Raw genomic sequence first — 12,481 nt, 5'->3', positions numbered from 1 at the left:
TTTACATAGTACGTACTCGTGTGCTTTAGAACGTCATGCAAGCAGTACATGAATAGAATCTCTCGCCGTTTTCATCGCCTATAAGATCTGCAAGAGGTGAAATTATCCTTTATGAATGAGGTTGTTTACCTATATATACCCATGGAAATCCAGGTAGGTATATCTGTCACAGGTGAAATACGACAAGCACCTATATTCACATAATCCAACACACCGTAATCATAATCAACGATGGAAGCCATAACTGTAAGCATTAAATAGTATTTCTCACCCCGGAGAATTCCTCGTTCGATTAAAAAACACCTAGATGCTTTTAGAAACTGGAATATTTTAATTTAATATCTGTGAGAAAATCTTACCCCGTCGTACATCACAGAGCGGGAAAATAACGTAAAGGAAAAAAAGTGACACATAAACGATATGTTGCACATTTCTCAATTTTTCAAAATTTTGACCTTTTTTGGGGCAGTATTAAGATTTGCGGGGTTGGTTTCTAAAAATAAGTTCATATTCGTACTCAGCGATCATGAAAGCATACTTACCATTCGATACATCACTCGACTTTTCACAATTTATCGAAATTTCGACCCCTTTTTTGAGGCGCAGAGGGACATTGCGGGGTCGGACCCAAAAAATAAGTTCATATTCGTACTCAGCGACCTCGAAAACATACTATCCGATATATCACACGACTTTTCGCGATTTTTCAAAATTTCGACCTCCTTTTGGGGCAGGGGCACCGAGGTAAATTGAGGAGTTGGACCCAAAAAATTACTTTATATTATACGTTCAAAGCGATCTCGAAAACATACCATTCGATATATCACTCGACTTTTCACAATTTATCAAAATTTTGACCCCTTTTTTGGGGCGCAGAGGGACATCGAGGGGCCGGATCCAAAAAATGAATTCATATTCGTACTCAGCGACCTCGAAAACATACTATTCGATATATGACACGACTTTTCGCGATTTTTCAAAATTTGGACCCCCTTTTGGGGCAGGGGCACCCAGGTACATTGAGGAGTTGGACCCGCAGTCCTCTTCGACTGGAATTTTTCAACAGTAACAGGGTCCCAATCGTTATATTACGAGTCCCACAAGGGTCTGAAGGTCTCAAACTGTCAATTTCTGTCCAAAATTCTACCAATAAAAAAAAATAGGAAAAAATTCTCTAAGCAGTATGACAGTACTTTCTAGGTGTTAAGCGTCGAAACGTCATAGGTCTCACAGGGTATTTTTTGGGCCCTAAATAATATTCGAAAAATCGCCCAAAAATGGTCGAAAAATTCGATTGAGCAGGTACGACTTTAGGGATCTTATTTTCTAGTCACAAGTCGAGTTTCCTTATGCTTGAGCAGTAGATTTTCAAAACTATTTCAATACGCTATACGAAGTCGACTGCCGTTGGATTTCAAGTCATTTTGGAGCCTCCAGCGACTTTTTGAAAATTACTGGAGGCTCCAGTAGATTTTTGAGACTTGAAATTTCTCAACATTTCATTAAATGGAGATGGAAAGGAAAAATTAATTCTGCAAACTAATTTCAATACGCTACGAAGTCGACTGCAGGCGGATTTCAAGTCGTTTTGGAGCCTCCAGCGATTTTTTGAAAATTACTGGAGCCTCCAGTAGATTTTTGAAACTTGAAATTTCCTCAAAATTTTACCAAACGGAGTTGGAAAGCCAAAATTCATTCTGTAAACCAATATCAATACGCTACGAAGTCAACTGCAGGTGGATTTCAAGTCATTTTGGAGCCTCCAGCGACATTTTGAAAATTACTGGAGCCTCCAGTAGATTTTTGAAACTTGAAATTTCCTCAAAATTTTATCAAACGGAGTTGGAAAGCCAAAATTCATTCAGCGAACTAATTTCAATACGCCACGAAGTCAACTGCAGGCGGATTTCAAGTCGTTTTGGAGCCTCCAGTAGGTACATTTTTGAAACTTGAAAATTTCCCAAAATTTCATCAAATGGAGATTGAAAGCCAAAATTCATTCTGTAAACCAATATCAATACGCTACGAAGTCGACTGCAGGCGGATTTCAAGTCGTTTTGGAGCCTCCAGCGATTTTTTGGAAGTTACTGGAGCCTCCAGTAGATTTTTGAAACTTGAAATTACCTCAAAATTTCATCAAACGGAGATGGAAAATCACGTGACCCTTTGGAATTGTCTTTTCTAATCACAAGTCCAGTTTCAAACGATTCCAAAAAATGTAACTATTCAATCGCATTTCTCGACCACCTTTGGACATTTTTTTGAAAATTTGGGCGTCAAAAAATACCCTTTCACGTGCGTAGACTGAAAATTGCGCACGAATACCAGAAAACACGACTTATGACTATAAATGAAAATTCCCGAAACCCTGTATACGATCAAAAATTTTGAATGAAGAATCGCGAAAAATGACTAATTTGTTGCTTTTAGAAAGATGAATTCTATTAAATTTCTTTGTTAATTTTTTTGGGTTGAGATTTCTGATTTCAGGTAAAAACATGGAGGAAACGATTATTCAAAGTGGAAAACTCTGCTTAGATCGGCTCGTTGAACTTGTACGATACTTTGAACCCATCGTTTATAACATTCGAACGATTCGTATAAGGTGTTTTAAACCTATTTTTCGTGACGTGATCGATGATCGTCAGGGTGATAAAATTATATTGGCGGATCGACGAAACGGGCATTTATCAAATGTCATATTCGGATGGTAAAATCGAACGAACAGAACGCTTCTCGGTTTTCGTACTCGTATATTAAAGGCTCCCTAAACGCAGGCAATTTTCACGAGCAGCAGGGGTCAAAAAGACGAATAAAGAAGAATTTTTGATATGTACGTATGAGGGGGAAAAATGACGTTTATAATACGCTACCTCTACATACGTATATACGAGAGTACGTCTACGTATAGTTCTAGCTACGTGCAAAAAAAAAAAAAAGAGGGTAAAGTTGAAGGTGACGGGGTGGAAGAGAATCGCAGAGATGAAAAGTATACGTCGGTTACGAAGAAAAGGCATTTTTCACTTGTCAGTTATACGCTGCTGCAGAAAGTAAAGCGTTACTATTCGCCAGATACCATTTTTCATTGAGCTTTTTTTCGTCCCATTCGCGTTTTTGTATACTTATATCTTTTTTTTAGCGCTCTTGTTTGCGTACATATAAATGTATATGTTATTAAACGAAGCTGGAGCACGTGTGGTTAACAGCGAAATAACTACATACAGGATCACACGTATTTATCGATATATTTTTTTCCCTCATCCACGAAGTGCTAAAAAATTGTGCGAGGTTATGAAAATTTTTTTTTTTTTGTTTTTTTGGTGTTTTTTTTTCTACGCTACCGCCTCGTTCGACTTCATAAAGAACAGCTCGTAATTGCTTTTTTCTTTCGATTTAAAAAAAGCTTCCGCGGTTAGTCGAAATTAAAAAGTTTCCATCTGATAATGGAGCGACGGAGAGTTTTGTAAACGGATGTTTATTTTTCGTTACTAGCGGTCAGTTGATTTCCTTCGAGGGTTGCTCAAAGTGTTAAGAATTATGTGTATAGTATCGAGTACGAGTGAAACGCATATACCCTCGATGCCTGCTGCCTGCTGTTTTGGCGCTCTGTAGTGTGTACGTGCACTGTAAATGTAATGGTAACCCGAGTAATTACTTATTTAATTCGGTGTATCACGATCGGCCTGACGTTTATTGCCGATTAAATGGCGTTGGCGTGCTCGTTCAACGATGTTGCATTCGCCTCCTAGGTTGTGATGGCAAATTAAAAAATAAATGGGCTTATTTGATGGCCCATTGATACGAGCGGCGAAGAAAAATAACACGTGTTTGGGTTGTTGATCGCATCGGTTGGTAACACTGTTTTTGAATGAGAGAATCGCCGAATGAGGAAGGGAAGCTGAAGCGGTTGTTCAGGTATTTTACCTATTTTTAAAGCTAAAATTAGTCGTTATTTGTTGAAGTGGAATTCGATCAAAATTCATCCAAATTCGAGAATTTTTTTCATCGTGGAAAAATGTTTGAAAAATACTTTCTCATTGGAGGAATGTTTTTTGAAAAAAATGTTGCCCTAGCTTCTTTTAGAATTTAAAAACTCGTCAAACATCATCAAAGAGAAATAAAATTCGGCTAAGTTACAAGTATCGTCGTCGTCGTCGTTTCCTTATAAGCGGTAGGCCTGTTAGCCTGTCTGCTGCGATGTGGAACCTATTGAGGATGAGCCTGAGGTATCAGTGAGTTTCCTCCTTGGCCTCCTTCTGCTTCTCTTCCCTATTGGTGTATATTAAAGGACCTGTTTTGGTAATCTTGTTTCCTCCATCCTTTTGACATGATTTCTCCAATCTTTCCTATACTGTTTCATCTTCTTCATGACTGGCTTCACCCCGAGATCTGCTGTTATTTTCTCAGATGGGACTCTGTCTCTGAGAGTCAACCCTACCATTCTCCTCATGAACTTCATCTCCGCTGCCGTTATTCTTCTTTTATCAGATTTCTTCAGTGCCCATACCTCGCTTCCATAAGTCATCATTGGTATTGCTAGGGTATTGTACACCTTCAATCTTGTTTCTTTTCGCACCTTACTGCTTCTCAGGGTCCTATTTATCAGTCCTGTGACTCTCAGGAACTTTGAAATCTTTCCACCAACATCTACTTCTCCCTGGTATGATATCGTGTTTCCCAGGTATTTGAAATTAGTGACCCGTTCACAATGATTTTTCCATTCATTACAATCTTGCTTCTTACTGGTTCCTTTCCTTTGAAGACCATTGTTTTTGTTTTCTCTGATGATATTCTCATATCATACTTTTCCAATGTCTTTGTTAGATTGCACATTGATCTCTGTAGGTCATCTTCTGTTTCGGCTAGTACTGATTGATCATCTGCGAATAGTACTGTTGATATTTCCTGCCTTCTGTCTGTCTTGATTCCTTTTGGCTTCATTTTCTGCCACTGTTTTACCATGTGATCCATATACATGTTGAATAAAACACAAGACGGTGGGCATCCCTGGTGAACTCCTCTGTTTATTTCTGCTTGTTCTGCGAGTTTATTTCCAATTCGTACTCTTATTCTAGTGTTCTTATATATGCTGTTTATTACCTTTTGCATTTTACGAGGGTGGTTCAAATATAACCCGAAATTTTTTCATAAAAAATTTTGCTTTCCACCTACAGAGCTACAATTTTGTACAGTTATTCTTGGTAGTCTCTCTCATATGGTGTGTGCATTTGCCACCTCTTTGGGAGCTTTATAATTTTTTTTTTTGCAAAAAGTTCGCGGCGTTTCAAGTGGCCATTTGCGCAAAAATGATTTTTCTCAATTATTGCCTTTGAAGTAATGTTTACTCAGTGCCTCTATCGATGGTCCAATTTAATAATTATCAACAAGGTGTCGAATCTAGACTATAAGGAAGGTGTTCTGGTGTTTCTCATCCCAATTCGTTCAATTTTTCAGTCATAAGCCGAGCTGTATGCGCCCTGGCACTGTTTTGCAGCAATTTCACACAAAGAATCGTGATTTTTCGTCGTTTTGATCAGTATGGGAGGATTTTATTGTGCTTCTTAGATGGCTACTATGTTACAGTGAGTTCACAGTTGGTTTTTAAGGCAGAAAATCACATGAGATTACCCCCTTATGTCCCAACACACTGTATACACCACCTTCCCAGCTGACACCCTGACCATTGCTTCAATTGGCGCTCCCTTCATCGTCACTTTTCCGCTATTTCCAAAAATGGAACACCATTCATACGCTTGGTACTCATAAAGGCACTCATCCACGAACTATTCGAGTATTTTTTGATAACTTTCCGCGGATTTTACATGTTTTTTGACCAAAAAACAAAACATGATGCGTTGCGCAAGGGACACTAGAACTTCATTCTTGAAAATGGCTAAAAAATACACTAAAAAGTAAGGCTTTGCGGTTCCAGCTGTTCTTTACATTTCATAACACTCCAGTCTATCATCCAGTGCAGCAACTTTTTCCAAACTCAATTTCTCAGATGTCTGTGGGAAACTTCCGGGTTATATTTGAACCACCCTCGTATATATCATCTCTTCATCTTTTAGGACTTCAAACAGTTTTTTTCTATCGACCCTATCATATGCTTTTTCCAGGTCTATAAAGCACATGCGTGTTTCTAGGTTGTATTCGATCCTTTTTTCCATCAGTAGTTTTACTGTATAACTTGCATCAGTGCATGATCTTCCTTTTCTAAATCAGTTTTGACTTTCTGATAACTTTTCTTCTGCATGATCTGCCAGTCGTTTTGCCAGTATTTTCGCATATATCTTGTAGCAGGTGTTGAGTAGACTTATTCCTCGGTAGTTCTTCAGGTTTGACATATCGCCTTTCTTGAACAGTGGTATTACAATTGCTGTTTTGAATTTTTCAGGTACTTTTTCTTCTTGGTACATCATACTTAGGAATTCCAGCAGTCTTCTTTTAAATTCACCACTTGCGTATTTGTACAATTCTGTTGGTATGCCATCTTCTCCTAGACCTTTTGCATTGTTTGCTGTTTTCAAAGCTTCTTGTAACTCTTTAAATGAAATTCTGTCTTCTATATCTCCAATTTCATCTTCTATCTTTTATCTTGTGCATTTTCATCACTCCAGAGTTCTTCAAAATATTCCTTTGCATCATTGATTTTAATTTTTGGCAAACCCACTTGTGTCAATTCTCCTTATAATCTTATACACCTTTAGTCATAAGTCAAAACTTGTATGTGTCATGCTCTAGGAATGTGATGAAATTTTCCCTGCTCTCTCACTGTAATTTCCTAGACTTTCTCTTGACTTTTGCAGACTGCTTTCAATATTCTTCACCATCAACTTCACTTTTTGAGCTCATGAATTTTCTAAATGCCTGTCTTTTCTGTTGTATGAGTTCTTGGATTTTGTTGTCCCAATTCTATATTTGCTTGGCCCCAATTCTGCATGGAACCATTCCTAAGCTTTCTTTTGCTGCTTTTGCCACAATGGATTTGATATTTTTTCATTCTTCCTCTATGTCCTGACTTTTTGGTATCTCTTCACTTATGATGTTCATCCATCTTTGGTACAGCCATTGGTTGGTTGGGTCATCCAGGGCTCTTGTGTTGATCTTCTTTTCATTTTTCCTGGCTGGTATTCTTATTGTTTCCATTCTCATTACTCCTTGAACAAAATTATGGTCAGTGCCTATTTCTAGACCCCTATATGTTCTTACATCCAAGAATTTCTTTGCGACGTTTTTGTTGGCTATAAAATGGTCGATCATTGAGCTTTGTCCTGTTGTATTGCTCCATGTCATCTTGTCATCTTTTTTTGTGTTGATAGAATGTATTCATGATTCTTAGTCCATTGAAAGTGCAAAAATCTATCAGTCTCTTCCCATTTGTATTCATTCCTTCTGTTCCATACATACCAGTTACTGTCTTTACACGCTTATCTCCTACCTGAGTATTCAAGTCTCCTGCTATTATCAATTTATCCTCTGGGTTTACTGCTTGTACTGCCCTTTGTAGTTGCTCGTAGAACTCTTCGCTTTGTTCCTCTCTTCCCTCTTCTGGGGCATATACTCCGAATATTGTAAAAGTCTTTTTTCAATCTCATCCTTGCTTATACAATTCTTTCATGCCATATGTTGTATGAGTCGACGTTTTTGCGGTGCATGTTTATTATGTATTTATGTAACATCACTCCACCTGCAGCGCTGGTTTTCTTGTCGACTCCGTTGTAGATAGCAATGTAATTTCCAGATTTGATTATTCCACTTCCTTTCTTCTTCGTTTCAAACAAATAATAATTCTTCAAAGGGGGAAAATTTTTGTATTATTTAAGAATTTTCGGAACACACCAACCTTTCATCCAATTTCAGAGCTAAAAAAGTTGACTCCGTTGTACAAAAATGTTCAAAAATGGAAGAAATACAGATTTTTAAAATTGTGTTGCATTAACTCCCCCCACCCCGCGCCCGGTTCCCTCCTCCTCACTTGTACCATTTATGGAGGTATTAACTCTAATTTTCAAACTAGAAAATCTGTATTGAGGCACATGACCTCCTCCTCAAATAGATCTCCATAAGAACTAAATTGTTTTCTGATACGCACCTCAACCAAATTCTCAGGTTCCAGGATTAAAAACAGACTTCTCTCAAATTTCCAGACATCGAGCACTAGGCACGAGGAAATTCTGAAATTTTGTAACAAAAATTTTCAAAATTCTCCGACATATGCCACTTTTCCACATCATGATCACGTACACTTGTACACAGAATCCTGAATTTCTTATCCTTATGCAATATGCATATCAGGCAACATTACAACAACAGAAAAAAATCAACATCCTATACCCGGTAGTCTAGTGTAGTGGTCGCAGCACTTCATAATACATAGGCATGCGGCGGCATTCTTTCACGTTAATTCTCTCGATAAACACACAACCCAAAGAGCATCGCTAAGCCCCTTGTAACTCATGCCAACAAGATATATTGTACGTAATCCGACAAACGGAATATTAACAACCGGAAAATGCTCTAAAAAGGATACATCGTATACAAAAACCAGAAAACAACAGACGAATATAAACGGATTAAACGAACCGGCAACTACACAACTGTAAAGCCTATCAACGAGCAAGCAAAAGCACCGCCGCCGTTGAATTGTCTTCGCATTTATACATACCTAACGAAATTTATACATACTAAGTTAACGTTATGTATACGCTAATAGCATTATCATGGTTTCCATTTCCACCCATCAGGTAGATGGATTTTATAAGAAACCCCTCTGAATCAATAATGAAGCTGCGACGACGTCGAATCATTATTCGAAAATGTATCGTAAGAGTAAAATAAGAAAAAAAAAAAACTCACCAGTGGATGATTCTTTAATAATTCGTGATGGGTATCGCTGGCACTGGTTGATCGTTTGTGAACATGAGCGTGTTCAAATAAGTAAAATCCTTTCAAGCTTCCAATCTGTGAACAAACAAATAGGTAAAAAATTACTAATAAGTTTTGGGAAATTTTTGACCCTCGTCGCGGAATAAGTACCTACAACAAAAGGAAAAGTCATCCTTTTGAAAAAGAAAACAACAAGCTTCTAAGACAACGTGAATTTCCATCAAGTTTCGCGAACGTTCTTTTCGTAGTACTCGTATATATATAAAAGAAGAAAGAAACAAAAAAATACAGCGACGTATATATAGTCTAATGGGAGAATGTTTTAAAAAAGTAAATAAAGTGAATTTCTTTCAGTCGTGTACCTTGTACTATACGAAAATTCGGTTTTTCCTGCAGGCTGCTTTTTTTTTTCAAAAGCCATTTGGTAATTGGAACTCGTTAAATGTTCGCTAACGTGAGCTGTACCGACCGATATCGCATCAAAGTGATTCCAAGATAGCGAGCCAAGTTACACGAGGCAGAAAATTCAATTATTTAATCACCATCGATGGTTATTCGAACCGAGGTAAAATCAATTTGCAACTTTTTTAATTCCAACCATGCAACGTAGGGTAATTTTTTCGCAAATGTGTTTTGTGACTTTCTTCCACACGCCAAAGTGTGAGAAATTTTCAGATATGAGGTTCATTTCAGCGTAAGAGCTCTCCTGGTAATTTCAAACTTCGATTTTAAGAAAACCAAATTTGTCAAAAAACAGACTACATAATAATTTTTGCTCAAAAATCGAAAAATTAGTATTTGGAAAGCTGAAATTCGGGTTATGGGGGTTTCAAATGAATCCTACCCAAAAATTATGAATTCTTTTTTGACAAATTCGGTTTTCTTTTTTACTCAATTCTCATTTCAAGCAGAGGCATGCCGAAAGAAGCCCCCCCCCCCTCCAAACGGAAAAATTTTGCCGAAAAGTTGGGACTTTTGGAGGGAAATAGGGTGAGTTGGAAAAACTTGGGAAATTTGGGAAAAGTTGAAAAAAATTGTGTCTTGAATTATAAATTTTAAAAACTTATCGCCCTCGCTTCGCTCGAACTAAATCCTTTTCATTTTTCTTTCTCCGACCATCAAAGTTGGAGAGTAGAAATATTGACTTCTCACATCGAAAATAATGTTGTTTTTCTTGAAATCCCCCCCCCCCCACCAAAAAAAGATTCTCCAAAGCATTCCAGTTAAAACTTCCAAAAGGTCCCAACTTCTGCTAAAGCATTAAAATGTATGCTATTTTTTGCTGAAAATTTGGATACAATAATTTCTAATCATTGTCAAAATTGGTTGCTTTTGAAAATACATATAATTTTTTTAGAGCGGGCGGGGGGGGGGGTGTTAAAATTATGTCTTGAGAAAATTTCCGAAAGCTTCTATGACCAAAGTTGGAGGATTGAAAAATTGACTTCTCTCATCGAAAAAAATGTTGTTTTACTTTTGAAAAATCAAATATTAATTTTAGAAGTTTTTGCTCTCGCTTCACTCGGGCAGATTTCAATTCAAAAATTATTTTCAAGAATGAAAAATTCAGTCCAAGAGTTCAAGAAACATAACCAAACTAATACCCACACCCACAGAGCTAAACAGAAAATCAACAAATTGTAATAAAAAAATTTTTGAGCACTTTACAAGAATTTTGAGCAAAAAAATTGCAAAATAACAGAAAAAAAGTGTGAAATTGAATTCAAAAAGAACAATTCAACTTTGATTTACTCGAAATTAGAGAGCTCAAATCCCAGATTTCGATACTCACCTAATATCTCAAGTTTTGGAACTTTGAAAATTGAGCTATTATTTTGCAGGGGGGGGGGGGTTAATTTCAGGTCAGGGGTGAATTCTTCAAATACAAATCTTTTACGAACAAATTGAGTCACTTTTTTTGAAACATTTGTATAACAATTGATTTGTTTACAATCGAATCGAATCATTTACGAAGTACGAACGATTGGTGATAAAATAAATTGATTGATTTCTTGGTGAATCATTCGCAAACGCAAACGGATCAATTAACTTAAGATTGATTCTTTGTTTTTTTTTGGTAAAACTATTGTATAGGAATTGATCTGTTTTCAAGCGAAGTGAATCGAGTTGAATCGAATCATTCACAACTGATTGGCGATTGAACAAATTGATTAATTTCTAGGTGAATCGCTCCAGACCAAATTGATCAATAGGTTGGTGAATCATTCGCGAACGAATTGAATAATTTCTAGTGAACCATTCGCGAACGAATTGATTCGTATCAGTGACTTGTTCGCGAACGATTCAATTATACGAATCATTCGTTCGCGAACGAATCGATTCATTCACTAAATTTTTGGTGAATCGTTTACGAACAAATTGAATCATATTTGGTGAATCGTTCGCGAACGAATTGAATAATTTTTGTTGAATCGTTCGCGAATGAATTGAATAATTGTTGGTGAACCATTCGCGAACGAATTGATTTGTATCAGTGACTTGTTCGCGAACGAATCGATTAATTTACTCGATTTTTGGTGAATCGTTCACGAACGAATGGTGAACCATTCGCGAACGAATTGGTTCGTTTCAGTGACTTGTTCACGAACGATTCAATTATACGAATCAGTTCGTTCCCGAACGAATTGATTCATTCACTCAATTTTTGGGGAATCGTTTACGAACGAATTGAATAATTTCTGGTGAACCATTCGCGAACGAATTGGTTTGTATCAGTGACTCGTTCGCGAACGAATTGATTCGTATCAGTGACTTGTCCACGAACGATTCAATTATACGAATCAGTTCGTTCGCGAACGAATCGATTCATTCACTCAATTTTTGGGGAATCGTTTACGAACAAATTGAATAATATTTGGTGAATCGTTCGCGAACGAATTGAATAATTTTTGTTGAATCGTTCGCGAACGAATTGAATAATTTTTGGTGAACCATTCGCGAACGGATTGATTTGTATCAGTGACTCGTTCGCGAACGAATCGATTCATTTACTCAATTTTTGGCGAATCCTTCACGAGCGAATTGAGTACTATCAATTTGAAAGTTTTTGTTGTGCGTTTGAATTTTTTTATTTTTCAACTACCTTTTTGACTAAATTCACTACTTTTTCACTTACTTTCACTAAGTACCTGTTAAATACCTATTGAAATTTTGAAAACACCGGAAAATATTACATTTTGTTCGTTCATGAACGATTGGTGATTGAACAAATCGATTGAATTCTATGTGAATCATTCGCGAACGGAATAATTAGTTTTTAGAGAATCGTCATTCACTTGATTTTTGGTGAATCATTCATGCCCGAATTGAATAATTTTAGGTGAATCATTCGCGAACGAATTGGATAATTTTCGGTCAATAATTCACGAACGAATTGATTCGAATAAGTGATTCGTTCGCGGACGAATCGATTCATTTGATAGATTTTGTTTTTGGTGAGTCATTCACGAACGAATTGAATCATTTTTCTAGTATTTGATTCATGTAATTAGTTTTTGGTGAATCATTCACGAACGCGAACGAATTGATTCGAATAAATGAATCGTTCGCGAACGAATCAATTCATTTAATA

At 36.9% G+C, this 12,481-nt stretch overlaps 1 protein-coding gene across 1 annotated transcript in view; it reads right to left on the bottom strand.

The window, feature by feature from the left end:
• The window catches only part of Fur2 (furin-like protease 2), a 337,566-nt gene that overhangs the window by 140,292 nt on the left and 184,793 nt on the right, over positions 1-12,481 (bottom strand). The window contains exon 3 of the mRNA XM_065368067.1: positions 8,860-8,964. Within this exon, the coding sequence (XP_065224139.1) occupies positions 8,860-8,964 (105 nt within the window). The remainder of the gene's footprint in view (positions 1-8,859; positions 8,965-12,481) is intronic.

This window comes from Planococcus citri, chromosome 5 (genome assembly GCF_950023065.1).
Source record: "Planococcus citri chromosome 5, ihPlaCitr1.1, whole genome shotgun sequence".
NCBI classification, from domain to species: domain Eukaryota; kingdom Metazoa; phylum Arthropoda; class Insecta; order Hemiptera; family Pseudococcidae; genus Planococcus; species Planococcus citri.
The sequence above is the reverse complement of the archived record's forward strand: the minus strand, read 5'-3'. Positions and strand labels throughout refer to the sequence as shown.